Here is a 20,353-nt window from a genome sequence, read left to right on the forward strand (position 1 = left end):
TATTTCAATGTTGCTTTGGTATCCATATTCTACTAAATTTTCAACATATGTAAAAAATATTAGAATTCAATCAGACTTGGACAAAAAGATCATTATTTTTAGAACTGTAAACTTAAAGGTGATTGACCAACAAATCAAATTTTTAATATTTTTTAGTTGGACTATAGTATATAACGTAAAATAACCATTTTAGTAGCTAATCTTAACTATATAAAATTTTGCGTTGACCTAAAGATAATTTTCATTATTGTCAACGTTACAAAAAATTGTTGGTGAAAATCTGATATAATACATGTGTATATACTTTAACTCTTTTTGACTATGGAGTTAACTTGAGGTGAACAATTTTAGAGAAAAAATTTTGTTTTTAAAACTGATAACACAGTAAGACAAAATAAGCGGAAATTAAAATACCTCTAAAATGGCACTATTTTTCTGAAAAGTGGATCCGATTAGAAAAGGAATGTGGTGCAAAACTTAAATAAAAAATATGTTTGCAATGAAATGCACATATATTTTTAAAGTTACTTAAACATCACATATATCATTATAAAAACTACAGCTTTAGATTCAACTATGTGTTGGAGGTATATATATATATATATATATATATATATATATATATATATATATATATATATATATATATATATATATATATATATATATATATATATAATATATATATATATATATATATATATATATATATATATAATATTATATATATATATATATATATATATATATATATTACATAGAATTACATAACAATATTACTTAGTACATGTAAAATTCGTTACCTTTAGGCAAACACATGCTGGGAGCTTTCCATCCTTGGGGTATGCTGGGTTTATAAGCTAATTCTCTTTGCGAATATTGTTGTCGTTCGTTTTGTGCCTACATAAAATTTAAAAAAATGATTACTATTGTTATGATACTTATCTACGTATGAATGTATAAATGTTAGGGTTGCAAAGTGGAAATCTCTTTTAACTAAATTATTTCAACATAAGCTAGATTGCTATATTCGGTTGCGCCGCTGGAAACATTTAATTATCTAACATACTTATGTCAAATTTCTTCGCTATATTCGTATTTTTACGCCCATAATTAACGTTAAAGTCGTTTTCTGAAGGGGGCCTTATATGGGGGGATCTACATAAAATTTGGTAAATTTTGACTTGTACAAATCTTACTTCATTGTAATTTCATTGCTATAATCCAATTTTTAAGCCAGTAATGAGCATTAAAGTAATTATCTGAAGGGGACGTTATATGGGGGGTAGGGTCAATTATGGACCGATATACATAAATTTGATTGAGAGATATTGGCTTGCATGAAACTTATGTGTGTCGAATTCCATAGCTATATTCCCATTTTTAAGCCAGTAATGAGCGTTAAAGTCATTTTCTGAAGGGGACCTTATATGGGGGGTAGGGTCAATTATGGACCGATCCACATAAAATTTCATAGAGAGGTTTTGGCTAGTAAGAAACTTTCTAATGTCACATTTTATCGCTATACTTGTATTTTTAAGCGATTAATGAGCGTTAAAGTAATTATCTGAAGGGGACGTTATATGGGGGGTAGGAACAATTATGGACCGATATACATAAAATTTGATTGAGAGATATTAGCTTGCATGAAACTTATGTGTGTCGATAGGACCAATTATGGTCCTATGTCCGCCATAATGCAGAATTATTTTGCAGATGTCAAAAAACTGACCTTTGCAAAATTTTGTGGTATTTGCTTCATAAACAACGAATTTGTAAATATTTGCAGCTATTTGTACAATGTTCCGGGGGGTACATTTGTATTGGGGCTATGTGAAATCGTTGACCGATTTTGCCCATACCAAACATTTCTGATCAATAAAATATATTTTGGGAAAATTTCATCTCAATATCTCTTATTTTGTGGACGCTATCTTGCCAACAACAGACAGATGGCTACTTAATGGGGTCTTAGAGCAATATTTCGATATGTTACACACGGAATGACAAAATCAATATACCCCCATCTTTTTTGATGGTGAGTGTAAAAATCGTGCCCCCCTACTATATTTTCTTAAAAACTGTGCAGCTCATATATGGACAAAACTTAACCAAAAATATTGTTATCATATTACATTACAGGAATATTTTGAGGGGGTAACTCAAGCACCAGTTTTTGTAAGTCGATTTAATGTACATTATATATATATATATATATATATATATATATATATAATATATATATATTATATATATATATTATATATATATATATATAAAATATTTTTTAAATGTATTTTATAAAAATTTATTCTTTTTTTATAAAAATAGTACAAAACACAAAATTCCGAATCTTATATACCCACCTTCAAACCATATTTGTGTCGAATTTAATCGCTGTATTTTTAATTCTGTCATGAGCTTTACAGTTATTTCTCGAAGTTCATCGCTTTACTCGTATTTTTAAGCGAGTAATGAGCGTTGAAGTAATTTTCTTAAGGGGGCCTGATATGGAGGGTAAGGTCAATTATGGACCGATTCCCATAAAATTTGTTAGAGATATCGGTTAGTACTCGGCGTACTCGTATTGTTAAGCGAGTATTGAGCGTTAAAGTCATTATCTGAAGGACGGACGGACATAGCTACATCGAACTAAAATTTAATAAGAACACAGAATGAATTACAGTTTTGGGTATAAAAGCACCGCTTGCTACAACTTAGGTTATTTGTTATTTTTGATAAATGTCATTTTATCTTAATTTAAATAATAATATTTTTATTAGTTCGTTAAACAGAGTACAAAAAACAAGTTTTGTTCGGAAAAATTAGCTAGTTCGTTAAATGCGATGTTCGTACAATTGAATGGTCGTTAAATCGGAAAACTACTGTATATCAATTACAAAACCATTATTTAAATTGGATAAAAGAAAAAATATATATACAATGTACATTAGAACGACTCACAAAAAATTGTGCTTGAGTTACCCCCTCAAAATATTCGCTGTAATGTAATATGATAAAAATATTTTTGGTTAAGTTTTGTCCACACATGAGCTGGACAGTTTTTAAGAAAATATCGTAGGGGGGACACGATTTTTATACCCACCATCAAAAAGATGGGGGGTATATCGATTTTTTCATTCCGTGTGTAACATATCGAAATATTGCTCTAAGACCCCATTATATATTCTGGAACCTCGTAATATTCTAAGACGATCTAGCCATCTGTCTGTCTGATCAGAAATGTTTGGTATGGGCAAAATCGGTCAACGGTTTCACATAGCCCCCATACAATGTACCCCCCGGAACATTGTACAAATAGCTTCAAATATTCACAAATTCGTTTTTTATGAAGCAAATACCACAAAATTTTGCAAAGGTCAGTTTTTTGACATCTGCAAAATAATTCTGCATTATGGCGGACATAGGACCATAATTGGCCCTCCCCCCATATAAGGTCCCCTTTAGAAAATGACTAAATAGCTGATTACTGGCTTAAAAATGGGAATATAGCGATGAAATTCGACACACATAAGTTTCATGCAAGCCAATATCTCTCAATAAAATTTTATGTATATCGGTCCATAATTGACCCTACCCCTTCAGAAAATTACTTTAACGCTCATTACTCGCTTAAAAATACAAGTATAGCGATAAAATGTGACATTAGAAAGTTTCTTACTAGCCAAAACCTCTCTATGAAATTTTATGTGGATCGGTCCATAATTGACCCTACCCCCCATATAAGGTCCCCTTCAGAAAATGACTTTAAAGCTCATTACTGGCTTAAAAATGGGAATATAATGATGAAATTCGACACACATAAGTTTCAGGCAAGCCAATATCTCTCAATCAAATTTTATGTATATCGGTCCATAATTGACCCTATCCCCCATATAACGTCCCCTTCAGAAAATTACTTTAACGCTCATTAATCGCTTAAAAATACAAGCATAGCAATGAAATTTGACATAAGTAAGTTTCTTACTAGCCAAACCCTGTTTATGAAATTTTATGTGGATCGGTCCATAATTGACCCTACCCCCCATATAAGGTCCAATTCAGAAAATTTCTTTAATGCTCATTACTGGCTTAAAAATTGGATTATAGCAATGAAATTACACAGAAGTAAGATTTATACAAGTCAAAATTTACCAAATTTTATGTAGATCGGTCGATAATTGACCCTTCCCCCCATATAAGGCCCCCTTCAGAAAACGACTTTAACGTTAATTATGGGCGTAAAAATACGAATATAGCGAAGGAATTTCACATAAGTATGTATCTTAGGAACCAAAATCTTTCCACCAAATTTTGTGTGGATCGTGGATCAAATAAGGAACTGAAATCTTCCTACAGACTTTTATGAGAATTGGTCCATATATGTATGTTTAAATAACCCTACTACCTATAAAAATTAGCACTGTCAATAGTAAAACCTCAATTAATGGACCTCTTTCAAATGTTACACTGATGTTCTCATTAATATCGATATATAATAAAATATTCAAAACATCAAAGTTCATTTATATGGCAGTGATTTGATGGTGGGTATAAAAGATTCGGCATAGCCGAATATAACACTCTTACTTGTTCATGTTAAATTCAATATTTTACCCAGCTTCAAATAATCTTTGTTATATTTTATAATGGTTCCCAAAATATTTGTAACTTTTTAAACAAAATATAAAAGGGTTTTTGAAGCCAAGTCTAGTAGTGTGCAAAATTGTGCATACATTTAATTAGTATTAGTAAAAACCTAAAAATTTTAAATATTTTGGAATATGGCAACTATGAACAGACGGTAACTTATGATTAATACATCATTGTACGAGCTTTAAAACCTCTTACTAACGATCTTTTTTTTTTTAAACAAAACAAAAAATTTTAAAAAAATAATTCCAAAATATATTTTTTATTTTAGTCCTCGCTCAACTTAAAATATTTTGGCTATCATCATAAAACAAAGCAAGTTAAATTTTTAGAGGGGTAACAAAAACACGTTTCCATACAGAGTGAGTCGGTCTAATGTTCATACTAGCCATATTTTTTCCTTTCCTTTACACATACCTGCTGTCTTGGAGCTGCATATGTTTGATAGTTTTGATATTCTTCGTTAGAATATGGTTTGCTATAGCTATCGGGGATGGTAGGTGCACTTTGGAGTGGAACGCCTCCTTGATTAGCATCATAGAACTGGGGTGTTGGTGAGGGCGTCAGTGTTGCGTTAGGGTAGGATGATAGCTTTTGCTCTTCAACAAAGGCTGCACTAGCTGAACCAGAATTTAGGGCTGCTTCCCAGGGTGTCTGGACAACCTTCAAACCAGGCTTCGCATATTTTTCCAGTAATTGTTCCTGGTGCAAGTTTAATTGTACGCGATGCTTTGCTGCATCAGTATATGCTGGCAAAATGCTAGGTGATGTCGATGGTCTTGGTTGTTGTTGATACTGGTGATAATCTGGAAGACCAGAAGGACTTTGAGCACCGACATTACTTTCGTCGACTACCCACTTCTCAGATACTTTACGACGCTTAGCAAAAAGCTTAGCGCCTGCTCTTCGATTTATAAGTTTGTTTTTGGCGGCAGCAAATATTTGTATATGTTTTGCAACAATTAAGTGAGAAATAGAGCGTTCAGCAAGCAGTTCATAAAGCGTTCAAGTTTAAACATGATTTGGTTTTAAAGCATAATAAATAGACAAAAAAATATATGAATGATAACAAATTGGAAAAAAACAAAAATTAGTAATGGAATGAAATGTGTTTAATTTTAATTTTTTGATAAACTAACAACGACTACATAGCTCAATTGAGGAGAAATCGTTTAATTTTTAAATATTATTGGTAAAAATATTTCTATATCTGCTTAGGAAATGTTAAATAATTCATTTTCATATTGTTGCCCATTTTACCACCTGGAAACTGGAATAGGTATATATTTTTTATAGAATATTTTTTAATATCTGCGACAATAAATATTTTAACAGATAAATTTAAAGTTATTAATTTGTTTTAAATGTCAAAACTAAATACACACATATGTATTTATCAAATCGTATTTTTTTAAATTTATTTAAAAAATAATAACAATATGACGTAAACAAAACAATAATAAAATATATTGTTAAATTATGTTAGTCATTATTTAAAAAATGTTTTATTATTTATTCTTTTACAGAAGACTAATATTTCGACAAAAACTCATGAAATAAGTAATAATTAGGGTGGCCCCAAAATTGAAGTTGCTGATGTTCCCACCGAAAATTAAAATTTAGTTCATTCTAAGATACCCTTCCTCAAAATCTTTGTCCTGACGTCAATATTTGGTGATCAAAGGTTTTTATGATTTTTTTACATTTTTGGCGAATAGGCCATATGGAAATTTAGTATCATATGAAAGGTCTTTGGGAGGCGATTTTAATGACATAACACAATTTGTATACAACTCCAAAACTATTACAAATGTCGTAATTTTTGGAAAATATTTGAATTTTTAAAATTTTTACATAGAATTATATTATGTAATTAATTGATATTGTTACATTATAAACCCCATATGAAAAAATTATAAAAACATCAAAAAAGGACGTTTTTATATTTTGACAACAAAAATTTTGAGAAACGCTATTAAACGGGAGCCACCCTAATATACATATGTATTTAAAATAAACTTTGTACATTGCTCATTAGTACATAATTCTAAAAAATTAACAAAATAAACAAACAAATTATATTTGTACAATTTAATTTAATACTGGATGTAAGACATATGTTCTTACAAAATCAGAGAATAGAAAATAATAAAAATAATAAATAATATGACTCCTTCACGTTTTAATTATAAACTGATTGTATGACTTATGTCTTGAAAATCCCCCATTCGTCAACTGTTTTTGAAAAAAAGTTTTGTTGGTGAACGACCTCATGTAATGTATTTATTACATTTTTATTTACAATATCTTTTGAATACTTTACCTTTTCCAGTTTTTGCTTGCAAAGCAGTTACTACTTCAGCACTTACATCTGGCGATAGAAGACCAGTCTCAGTGTTTATCGATTCTCGCAATGAATTTATGTCACGCATTTGACCATAGGGATTCATTAAAAACTTCAATGGCACCTTTTCATGATGACTTACATTGTTTTCCTTTTCATCTTGATTCGTAATTATAACATGTTCAGTTTCATCTTCTTTACGTAAAAATTTGTAGAAAATGACAAATTTATTTTTTGTGAAAACAATGCAATAGGAGAACAGTTTCAAATAAAGTGGAAATAAATTGGACATTTTTTAAACAAAATTTAAACTTGTATAAATAAACATAGTATTGATATATTACGTAATATAATTTATTTCAATTATGTTTTTTTATTTAAACCCATAAAAATATATTTGTACAGAATTTTAAAATACTAAATGTTTTTATTTCCACTTTTTTGAAATCCTACTTGTCAAATATATTAAAAAATATAGATTTATTTTTTGTGCATTTATAAAATATATAGGTGTTTTCTTGTGTGTTTCAGGTACAATGGTACATATTATGTATTATATGTTAGTAAAGTATACAGTGTATCTCGATCGGGTTATAAGTGTATTTTTTTAGTAACAAAATCATTTACATTAGACCGGTCGCACTAGAAATAAATAAAAATAGAGTTTTATCGAACATTTTATTATTTTTATAAAATATTTAAAAAGTGTAGTTTCCCAGTTCTAAAGTCGCCATTTTTATTCAAAATCCTTCCCATGAATTTTGTATTACATGAATTGCTACACAATTTTGTATAATTGTATGACATAAATTCAATTTTACTAAATTTTCATTTTGAAAATCGCCTTTTTTTAATTTTTGTCCACGTTTACACCTAAATATTATGTTTGGAAAAATTAAGAAAACATAATTGTTTTAAATTATGCCACAGTGATATGATCTCTTAAAATTGTGTATACAGTTACACGCAAGTGTATGTAATACAAATATTAAGGTATTTGAATTATACATTGCATAGCTCTATAAAGACTTAAGTAACATTTTACAGTTATAATATCGTAAGGAATGCAGTTAATATGATTATTTGAAATTGAGGCTTTTTAAAGGTTCTTCTTTTTATAAATATAGGGAATTACTTAACTGAATTCATATAATTAAAAGACAAAGTCCAGTAAATTTCCAAGACACAAATAGATATTTGTTCAATATTATTGTTTGACTTGTATAATGCCCAGATTTTGTATTTTATGTTGTGTTAATCGTTTAAAATGTGTGTGAATATGTGTTTATTAAGAACATGCTATTTTGCATTTTCTTTAGGAATGTGTAAAAATTGTGCGCGGCAAACATTATAGTTAGTGAGTGAGGACTATAGTCCTATATGTTTACCTTGGCCACAGCCCTCATGTACCCATTTTACCGAACGTTTCTTACGATTGACATACATAGATTGTCCCCTTGATTGGTGGTTGCTAATGTCACTCAAGGAATGCGAAATTCTTCGCGCGAGCTCAACTTGATCTTCCACTGTTGGATGTAATGTTGGGGAATAAAACGCAGAGGAAGCATACAGTTTTCCTAAAAAAGATTTTTAATTTTAAAACTTTAGGGCAAATTTATTTTGCCACTGACCATAAAAAATAAAAATACTACAGAATAATTGTGTTGGATGTAAATGTTCATTGCATTTAATATAAATATTATTAAATATTTTAAATACGCATAACTATGCGTATGCGTACATTAACTTTATAGTCTTAAAACTAAGATAGGTTAGTTTTGATTGTTGACAATAATCATAGTTTTCGACGTATTTTGGGTCTAAAAAACAGATTTTTATATTTATTTCCACATGATGTTATACATACAGTGGAACCTCAATTTTTCGTGATGGTCAGGACCGAAAGTATTCTGTATAATCGATTTCAGGAAACATTGAACGATAGATTTGTAATTTTTAAAAATAATCATTTAATGTCGCTTTTCTCTTTTTTCTAATTTTGTAAACTTGGATTTTATATTGTTTTGTAATTCCAGAACAAGGGCTCTCCAAGAAATTTAGCAACGTACTGAATGCATTAATTGCATCTTTCAAAGTAGACATTGTAAAAAAAATCACTAACAAACCGCTTTCTCAAACTTCTAAATTAAACTAGGTTTACTTATCGTATACTAAAAAGGGAATTCACTTTGTTGTTATTGTGCTTGTTTGTTCAAAAATAACAGAAAAAATTTTGCTTATAATCACGGATAATAGAGGTAATCACGGTTAAACGATGCATAAAAATAAATGGCCAATGCAAAACAAAATTAAATCCATGCAAAATAATTTTTTTTTTTCATCCCGGATAATTGATATTGTAGGACAATCAAGGTCCTACTGTAATAGAAATATGTATTTTATCTTTAAATTCAGATCTTAAGGACAATTTATTTCAAAATTTGTTATATTTTTCATTAAAATTGAGAATGCACTGATTACTATGTGAGATAAATTCTTCAAGTGCAAAATTTACAACATGATAATTGTACTTTCTTTTGCTGAATTCAGCTTTCAAATTTGCACAGCTGTCGACACAACCAATGTATACTTAAACTAGGTTACGTTACTGGCGAAATCCAAAAAGTGGGGCAATTCTACAAGAATAAATACATATACATAACAACATAAACCATCCGGTATTGAAATAATATTGCCTTATAACGTTATTATTCATTATTAGATTATAATTTCAATTTTAAATCTAATACACATTATGGAGCACTAGCTATTAAATCTTTCGTTGATTATCCGAGTATCTAAGTCGATTATAAGTAAATCACACTTTACTTATAAAAACAGGCATTCAAATTGTTTTTACTTTCAGGACTGTAAATTGTTAAATTTACAATTCTATGAATTACTGTCAAATCAGAAAAGTAATTTTATCACTTAAAACTATTTTAGACCAAAGTCGACATTAAAATTAATTAATTATATAATATTTATTTAAACCAATAACACATTTACAGCCAACATTATTCCTAAGAGGTGGTATAAATAAAATAATATAAAAATGTGATACATACATAATTAGTCTTTTTATTTAATTTATTTATGAAATATTGAAGAAACTAACTTTGTGCAAACAATTGTTATCTTTTAGGCAGTTGTTTATATATTTTTTATTAAAAATGTTTTTAATTCATACAGTGTCAGTACGTGGTAATTATAAAGAATAAATATATTTACATGAACAAATACCAATACAGATACAACATTGAATCAAAAATTACAAACTCTTGATTACCTGAAAGTATTTTTTTTTATTTTTTAATTTTAACAAATTCAAACTAACAAAATATAGTATCTTATACACATGTATCAAGAGGTCATATTTATATGTATATCATACTATTCTTTCAGCGATATATTAAAAAACGTCTTATTTGTTCTCGTTTTACTAAAAGAAAGTTCAAACTTTGAAAGAAATTCATAATATTTTTTTGAGACTTGAGAAATTCTCAGTATTTTTTAGTCCTTTAATATTAAAAATGTTAAGAAAACGTAAATCTTATGACAAAAAATCAAAAAGTCTTATTGTGTACCAAATGTTACACTTTTAAATCGATTTCTGGTGGTTTCCCGTTATCATTGGACCAAAATTTTACACCAGAAAGTTTTAGACAAAAATCGATATTTTTGTAAGCGATTGCACTGTAACCATGTACACGTAGCATAATACACATTATAATTCTTATTTTATATAAATATTAAAATATTTTAACCTTTTTTGCAAAATAAAACAATATTATAAGAAATATCATGGAAAATTTTTAAAATTTATTAACATTTTATCCATTTTCTATAATTCAAATAAGCTTAAAGTACATTACTAATTAGAATGGAAATGCAAATATTGAAATTCTCCAGCATAATATGTACACTTTTAGATATGTATATTAGGGTTATAACTATAATAAGTTCCTATCACTGTGATGTAGCCAGTAATGCTATAATAACGAAAATCTTTTTCTCGGGCAATTTTAGTGCATAAACCATCCGATTTATCGATTTTGTAAAATTATTCACCAACGAATTTACATGTTTTTTTTAAACGTACGTATAACGTACATGTTTAGGTGCTAAATTTGAAAGAGGGAAAAGCCGCAACCTCTATCCCTGCTTTCTTGCTTGTAAATATCGTAGTCAAATAATCAAACTAGTTTATACCGAAAATATCCAGTTTTGTAATAAAAAATATTGTTTTTAACTTTAAAAAATTTGATGCGGAAACTTTTTTACCCCACACCACTGTTTTAAATTCTGGTCAATGCAGGAAATAATTTAAATAGAACGTTAAAAAAATCAAACAAATAATTATATGTAATAATATTTTGCATACAAGTTTGAAAATTAAAAAAAAAATTAAGAAGAAAGAACAATTTTATATGAACGAAAGCGACATGAGCTCTAAAATTTACAATTTGGCGGACTGGTTTTAAGAAAAACGATAAACCGAAACCCGGGGTTTTGAAAAAGACATTTTTCGATAATCCCAAAACCTTGAACTTATTATTTACTAGGGTGATTGACTTAAAATTTTGGAGTAAGTAATAATTCACCCTGTTTAAATTTTAAAAATGTTGGTGTCCAGGGACAGAAAGTCAATAATGGAATGTTCGTCTGAACCCAATATAACGATTCCCCCTTCGAAATATTGAGATATCCGCAATTTTAGCTTGATCAAGCGACATAAACACGTGCCGCTAGTCGCTCAAAATTTTTAAAAATCCAAGTTTTGGATATAAAGTCCCCAATTACATACATACTAGTCCCAATTCAAAAAATGAATTCATAACTTTAAAGTTCATATTCCTTTCAGATTAGCATTACTTTAATGCTTATAACCCCACAAAATTTAACATAAACAAGTTTTGTAGGAACAAAAATCTCCCTACCAAAGTTGATGATGATGATGAGTAAATAATTGACCCAATTACATACATATTAGTCACATTTCAAAAAGTGAATTTATATCTTTAAAGTTCATATCCAAATGTAAACATAAAATAAATAAGAATAATTATACTAAAATTTTTATAAATTTAGTGACTTTTTATTCGAAATTTGGTTAGAAAAATTGTGTGGCAACACTGTTCACAACATCGGGGTTGTTGCAATTTGCGAAATGTTGCAATGACCGACCACTGAAATTCCATACAATTTCATATACATATATCTTTAACAAAAAGAAGTAATTAATTGTTTTTTGTTGTTAATTCGTTTATTAATCAATAAAAATAACTGTAAAGTAATATATTTCTTATTAAAATAATTTAATATTTGCTACCATAACATTGGCCAGGACATACAAGTATGTTTTTTAGGTGCCTATGACTGATCAAATCATTTTAAATTACACTGACTGAAAAACAAAATTAATGAAAATAAAATAAATTAAAAACATACTTCCAAATAATTTTTTTTCCTTAAAAAAATTTAAAGTTGGACTTATCCCGACCATTTTTTGAAAAAAGTTGCTATTATATAGACTGTAATGTAAAAAAATAGGCTTTTGCGCAAATCGGCCAGTTGCAATAATAGGTAGTTGAGCAAATCGAGCCGGTACTGTATACTCTTTTAATTCTAAGACGATCTAGCCATGTTCGTCCATCTGTATTCTAAAATCACAATAGAGACTACAAGCGAAGGGCTAGATAGTTGAAATTTTATATAAGACTTCTCTATTGATAAGTTTTGTTTGGTATTGAAAATGGGCAATAAAGTGATGAAATGCTACGCACGTAATTCTCTTAAAAGCCAAAAACCTCTCAACCTATTTTTTAAGATCGGAACATAATGACCCTATTCCTCATATAAGGTCCCGTGATGCAAATGGCTATAAAAGGTCAGCAAAGAGATTTAAATAAGAGTATAGCGATGATAAGCAAGTTCTATCCACATGCAAAATTTTATGAGTATCGGTTATTAATTGACACATATATAGTCCAAATCAGAAAATTACTAATTAGTTCATGGTTTAAAAATTGAACATATAGTTTTATGGTGGGTATATAAGATTCGGCACAGCCGAATATAACGTTTTCACTTGTTTTTCAAATGAGTTTATTGGGTAAAATCATAACAAACAATATCAATCTGGCGGTTTTATATCAATATTATTGAAATATTTCGAAAATAAACATTTGTACTTTTTTACTCAATTGTACTGCTTTTTTCACTACGATGTATGTTTTTTGTTTTCCTTTGTTACTTATCATCAAAAGTCCCCTAAAAATCCCAGAAGCTTAAGCAAAAATAATAATTTACAGTGCTCTTTCCGAATTAAAAAAAATTAGATATTTTCAATATTTTTTATTCGTACATTTTTATTCGTCTTCGCAAACTGTTGATGTTGCTACGAACCACTAAGAGTCGACGTACCCCCATATATAATTTAATTTTTATATTATATGAATTTTTCTTGCGTTTTAAAGTACTAAATACGAGAAAATTAATAAAAACATTCTTTTAAGGTCCTTAGTTCTTTACCAGCGATTGAAAATCCTGATCTCAGTACAAAATAACTAGAATTTCCAAATTAACTCTTCACTTTGTTGATATTAACAATATCACTGGCGTTTTTTATTTTTTTCTCAAACATTAAAAACCCTCTTTTTAAAAAACCATCACCATAATTGACTTAAGCCATATTCCAACTACCACCCTGATGTTTATAGAGCACATTCCTTTTACGGAATATAATTAGATGGTGGGTATATCCAAATATAGGACTCTCACTTGTTACTTTTTATAGATGTTTTATTAATGAATGAAAATATTAAAAAAATACATATAATACCAATATTATTTTCTAGTATTTGAAAGATTGCAAATACTAATGCATTTATGAACATATTTTTATAATTATTTAAAAAATATCGAAATTACCCCTAAAATATATTTTTTGTACCCTACCAATTGCTCTAAAATATCACTCCGAATTAAGCCAAAATACCTATAATGCTAAAATACCAATACCGAAATATGTAAAAAACCGATAACGCTAAAATACCAATATCGAAATAAGCCAAAATACCGATAACGCTAAAATTCCAATACCGAAATAAGTCAAAATACCGATACCGCTACTTTATCACCGTTTCGGGACGGTTGCCAACCTTGATCCCGAATGGTTTCCACACAAATGTAAATATCAACATATCTTGAAAAAACTTCCAAAATCGACCACGGTTAGAAACGATAACTAATTCCTTATAAAACATACGCTTTAGACAATGTACTACAAATACTTATTTCGTTGATTTTAATATTTAACTTCTTATAGAGATCCTTGCTTAAGAAGGATTAAAGAGTGCGGAATAAACCTCTCTTAAAATGTTTAATACTTGTCTCTAAGCAGTACGAATAAATGTAGTAGCTTTTGTAACACTGGTTTGCAAAAACAATTTTACACTCGTTTGGGTTTTAATGCATGATTGTAATTGATTAGGAGCTAAATCGAGAGTTGGTTTTAAAATATTTCTAATACATATGCTATAACGCTGCTACAGTTTTTAATAGTTAACCCTTAAGTCAGCGCGGATCCAAAAATATTTATACCATTTATGCAATCAAATTTTTGAATAACTCATTTAATAACATGGACGACTTTAAAACATTAAATTATGACCAAAACGCATGAAATTTATGTTACCGAATTAAATGTTAGTATTTGATGATAATTATATGTTGTTAAAAAGTGGCGTTACAAAAAAATATTATGTGAAATTAGTAGAGCATTTGGCAAGCATTTAGTAATATAGTATAATCTAAACAATATTATAGAAGTTCTTGAATTACTGCAGTTTTATGTAATAATTGCGAAATTAATTTTTAGGTTAATATTACTAATTCTAGTTTTTGTTTGCATAAAGTTACATATGTTTCTTGTTTTTGAAATGGGTAGTAGACTTTTATGTTATATTTATTTTATATACTTAAATTATTTTTAACTATGTACTTAATTATGTATCACATACTTATATTATTTTCCTAAATTAATAAAGGTGGCGTTTATAAATGCAATAATATTTATCGAAATATCTAAATTTATGTTTGGAGTACACTTATATATCATTGCATTTACAAACGATTTTTATGTGAACCAGTCAAAGGCAAATGAATTTTTCTGAAAATTCTTCATTAACTTGCTGGTTTCTTAAGATTTAATAATATTTATATTTATTATTAAAAATACAATGGTTTCAGTTGCTTTACTTTTTTATTATAACGAAATTTTGAAATAGAAAATTGTTATTAACATTTTTAATGAAAAATTCTAATTATTCTAGAATAATTTTTTACTAAAATTAGAAAATTTATTTTAATGTTTGCATAAATTAATATTTCGTAAATTTTACCATATTAATTCAAAATACACTTTTTTCAATTTATGTAAATTAATTTTTCAAAGATAATGCAAAATAATTAAAATAATACTTAAATATTTCGTACAATTTCGTATATATTACGAAAAATTCGTGGTGTGAAACAACAAAAGATTCGTACTATGTACGACATTTTTCGTAGATATTAGGATTTTTTTCATTGTAAAATTGGAAAAAATATTGAATTTTAAAAATATGGTAAAAGTCGGTATTCTAAAAAAATGTTTCAACAATTTTATTAGCAAGTTATATTTCTTTATGATATTCTGCAAAAAAAGTTTTTGTTTGGAGAAAATCATCAATTGTTGAAACACTTACTTATTATTTAACAACTACATTGTAAGTTCTAATTTTCATGTTAGCATTTATATTTTCCAACTTTATGATTAAAATAAATATTAATTTAATTCTTTTTCTTTTTTATGAAATCTAAATATGCTTAAAATTAGAAAATTAGACAATATCAACTGTCTTATATTATGCAGTATGTTAGAAGGCAAAGTAGTCGGTTCTTTCTACTGCGTGATTAGCCTGAAATAATATATTACTGAGTTCAATTTTATACGAGTAATTGCAACAGAAAACTTAAAATTTCGTTTCAAATGTTTAATTTAATTTAGTAAAAAATAAGAACAACATAATAACCACTGCATTTTTCGATAACAGTTTTAAAGTACTTACGATTTTTAGGCAAAATTTCCTCAGCATCTGTGGCTGGTGTAAAGATTTTATGTAAATCAATTTTCTTCGTTACATTGGTAGATTCCTAACATTTATAAACAAAATTATATTTAATTATGGCAAACTTAGGTTTTAGGTTTTTTTTAATGTACTAATTAAAAATAACACTTATATATATGGTTTCACCAAGTTTTGAGTACTCTTCAAGCTACGAATATTCTCATTTAAATGAATATTAAAATGTTTTTGAAAAACACTCCCATAATGTTGATTGTTTCTTCCATATGTATTTTATTCAATAAAACTAAACATTTTTAAAAATTAAGAAAAAAAATAAATGTATGGCAGTTGAAAAAAAGGCTACCGTGGATGCGTCTTTATAAGTATTTAAGATGAGATTTCAAGATTTAATGCTGGGGCATTATCTCATAAACATTTGTATTGAAAATTGTGTTAAGATTCATGAATTGATTTTCTAACTTGTACTTAGTTTATAAAATTAAAAAAATGTTTTGGTTTATTCGAAAAGTATGAACACAATTTTTATATTATACTGAATGTTGATATTGATATTAAAAATCGATATCTGTTATACATATTTGTAAGATCCAATCTTATTATTCAATTCAATTTCGTACTTATTATTCCTATTGATCGTTTAACCCTCTTCAGACTTTATGTTGAAGTTTTGTACCTAAAACTTTAGAAAAACTCAAAAAAAAAACTCATATCGTATCTATAACGGCATAATTCTACATTTAGTCGGAACTATATTTTGTAATTTTCGATGTTTTTAATTTAAAATGCAGTGAAATGTTTTGACCTGCAAAATTTTCTAGCTGCCAAAACTTACAGTATTGTTATTTTTCTGCCATATTTGTTGGCTTAATTTAGTCAAGAATTGTTTTTTGTTGGGGTCATGACGATCACTAGGTTTAAATCCACGTTTTTTTTCCACAACACAATTGGCAGTGGTTTGGGATTTTTTAACACTGCCGCTCATATTGCTACTGCTTTCATCTGTTACATTTAAACTCGAGGTACTTGCACTTTTAAACATTTCTATGTTTTTTTATTTTTATTCCTCCATTCGATTTATTATTTGTTTTATTTATTTTTCATTATTTTTTTTTTTTTAATTTTACATATACATAAGCGTCCCGAGTGTTTTATTTCAAAATATATAGAATCATTTTCCGCTCGTTACCAAATTAAAATGCGATCTAACTAACCCCCACAGCATATTAACATGCGCTGTCCATCCCCACAAAAAACAAATTTGCCTGACAGCAAAAAAATCAGTTGCGAGCGCCATAATAGTGCCAACAATCATCCGAATCTGACTATTTCTCTTGTGAGTATGTAAATATCGTTAAGATTAAAGAGAGACATAAAATCATGCTGACTGACAAACACACTTGTTCTTATTCTACATATTAATACAAGATACTCAAATAATATTAACGCCAACATTAACAAAAACATTTTTATACATGTTCTATTAGTCAACAAATAATAAATATATTTTGTATATAATTTATTATTTAAAGCAAACAAATATGAGTGTATGAATATATATTACCATTTAAATGGGTCAAAACAACACAGGGCGACAAAGAATTTTATTACATATTGTGTTTAGACTCTAAAAAATTTGGATGATCCCATTCATTCTCTTATAAATACAATTTTAACAAATCATATTTATAGTGGTAAAATGTAAACTAGCTTATGCTTTTTTAGGATAAATCAATAAAATAAATGCGGAATGCGCTCAATTATTGCCCAAGTCAACAATTGGAGATGATTTTTAAATAATGTCACTTTTTAACTACATACTAAACCGAGTAAGCACTTTTATGAATCTCATAAAGATAAACATATTTTTTGGAAATTTTTTTAAAACTAAATAAAAGTCTCTTATATTTATTTTTATGTGTCTGTAGAATCACAAAATTCTCGGAGGAAATTTCAATAACTCAAAACCTTTTTAATCAATTTGAAGTTTTTCCTATTAGAAAGACAATTTTGTAGTTTTATTTTGTGAAAAAATAGTCCAAAAAGTGATATTTTCTCCCATATAACAAACATTTTTTAAGTTTGAAATTAGAGTTTTGGAGATGCTGTAAGCGTAATCCAATTTGAACAAAAAATCGTAATTGCACATTTATGAATCTTAAAAAATAAACATATTATTTCTTGTCATTTTTTTTTAAACTAAATCTTTTATATGTTTTTAGAATCACAAAAATTTAGGGGGAAATTTTAATATATGAAGAATTTCATGTTTGTCAAAATGTATTCATAATTAAATACACAATATATATTGGCCCTATATCGATTTAGAATCATTTTCAGTGAATTGGATAAATGCGATGTCCATTCTTTAAAAAAATATAAGTTCTTGATGTTTGTAAGGATCTTACTGCTTTCAAAGTTTTATATTTGTATATATGTTTTATGTATAATGATATATGAAGAACAAATATACATTAATCAAAAATCACGAATTTGTTTGAAAAAATTTCACTAAATTTTTAACGAATTTCCAATTGTTATTTAAAATTGTTGTTATTGTTATGTGTTGGTACTATATTGTATTTGCCTTAAATTATAGTTATAAAGATAAATTAAAAAAGTACAATTTTCAACTTCGCTATAAGACATCCAGGGTATCCTATAGTAACTGTCAGCCTTATTAAAAAAATACCAAAAAAATTCTTAAATAACGTTTTCACAAAAACCACAATATCTTGGAAACTACAGCTAACCGGAAACAATTTTGAACTCAGTGGGTAGAAATACATAGGAATCAGCTATTTTTATTTAAAAGATATTTTCAGTGTTGTCTAGTGTTATTGGCAAAAATTTAATTTTTCCTGAAATCCATCAATTTCACATCGCATGTACGGTAAAATTATGAAAAGTATTCTTTTTGTGTTTAATTCTTATATATATTCTTTATAATATTCAGTATAGAAAACTTAAATTTTTGAAATCCATTTAACAAATTTTTTTAAACTTTAAAATTAGATTTTCGGAGACGCTGTTAAAATAATGGTCCTTTTTAACCACAGACTAAACTTTACTAAGTTTAGCGGTATCCAATTTGGACCAAACTTCATTCTAGCACATTTATAAATCCTATTAAGATAAACATAATATTTTTTTGTAAAATTTTTCAAAATTAAAAAAATTGTCGTATATTTACTTTTATGTGTCTTCAGAATCACAAAATTCTTTTAATAACTCAAAATCAATTTAGAGTTTTTCTTTTTGGAAAAATAATTTTGTATACATTACGATTTTGCTATAAAATGGTGCAATAATTAATAATCAAAGCCCCATTTTGTGAAAAAAAACTACAAAAAGTGTGATTTCTCCCATATAAACGCATTTACAAACTATTACAGTTAGAGTCTAAAATTTTGGCATGAAGAACTTAAACACCCAGGTAATAAATCGGTGAATCACCAAAAAAGGAAGCTGTACCGCTCTTATAAATAAATACAAAAATTTGTTTATCTGGGAACCAAATATAACTTGATACTTAAAATACTAATATTCATCTGAACATTTTAGAGAAAAGAAGGCGGACTTTTATTTGGAGTTCCCATATAAATAATACTAAAAAATTCGTATATCTGAGAAACTTTTAAAACTAGAATGTGTCATCAGAATCACAAAATTCTTTTAATAACTCAAAACCAATTTACAGTTTTTCTTTTTGGAAAAATAATTTTGTATACATTACGATTTTGCTATAAAATGGTGCAATAATTAATAATCAAAGCCCCATTTTGTGAAAAAAAACTACAAAAAGTGTGATTTCTCCCATATAAACACCGTTACAAACTATTACAGTTAGAATCTAAAATTTTGGCATGAAGAACTTAAACACCCAGGTAATAAATCGGTGAATCACCAAAAAGGGGAGCTGTACCGCCCTTATAAATAAATACAAAAATTTGTTTATCTGGAAACCAAATATAACTTGATATTTAAAATACTAATATTCATCTGAACATTTTAGAGAAAAGAAGGCGGACTTTTATTTGGAGTTCCCATATAAATAAAAACAATTGTATATCTGAGAAACTTTTAAAACTAGAATCTCAAAATTTTGAAATGAAGATCTTTGACATTCATGTGAACATTTAGAGAATAGTGGACGGGCTTTCAATTGAGGGCTCCACAGTGGTATAGGGAAAAAAAAGAGAGAAATAATTCGGTAACTACTAAA

At 27.6% G+C, this 20,353-nt stretch overlaps 1 protein-coding gene across 7 annotated transcripts in view; it reads right to left on the reverse strand.

The window, feature by feature from the left end:
* Positions 1 to 20,353, reverse strand: part of LOC111688479 — a 58,585-nt gene that overhangs the window by 17,087 nt on the left and 21,145 nt on the right. Inside the window, exons 1-7 of one of the 7 annotated variants that reach the window (XM_023450992.2) lie at positions 16,964 to 17,336; positions 16,111 to 16,195; positions 8,386 to 8,574; positions 6,977 to 7,192; positions 5,071 to 5,552; positions 804 to 900; positions 1 to 32 (exon numbers count right to left, since the gene is read on the reverse strand). The exon at positions 1 to 32 is cut by the window's left edge and continues 742 nt beyond it. In XM_023450992.2, the coding sequence (XP_023306760.2) occupies positions 1 to 32; positions 804 to 900; positions 5,071 to 5,552; positions 6,977 to 7,192; positions 8,386 to 8,574; positions 16,111 to 16,195; positions 16,964 to 17,170 (1,308 nt within the window). In that variant the 5' untranslated portion in view covers positions 17,171 to 17,336. Of the gene's footprint in view, positions 33 to 803; positions 901 to 5,070; positions 5,553 to 6,976; positions 7,193 to 8,385; positions 8,575 to 16,110; positions 16,196 to 16,963; positions 17,337 to 20,353 lie in introns of those variants that run through there. The other 6 variants (XM_046956616.1, XM_046956620.1, XM_046956612.1 and 3 more) reach the window with 6 other exon arrangements.

The sequence above is a fragment of the Lucilia cuprina genome, chromosome X (genome assembly GCF_022045245.1).
Source record: "Lucilia cuprina isolate Lc7/37 chromosome X, ASM2204524v1, whole genome shotgun sequence".
Lineage (NCBI taxonomy): Eukaryota > Metazoa > Arthropoda > Insecta > Diptera > Calliphoridae > Lucilia > Lucilia cuprina.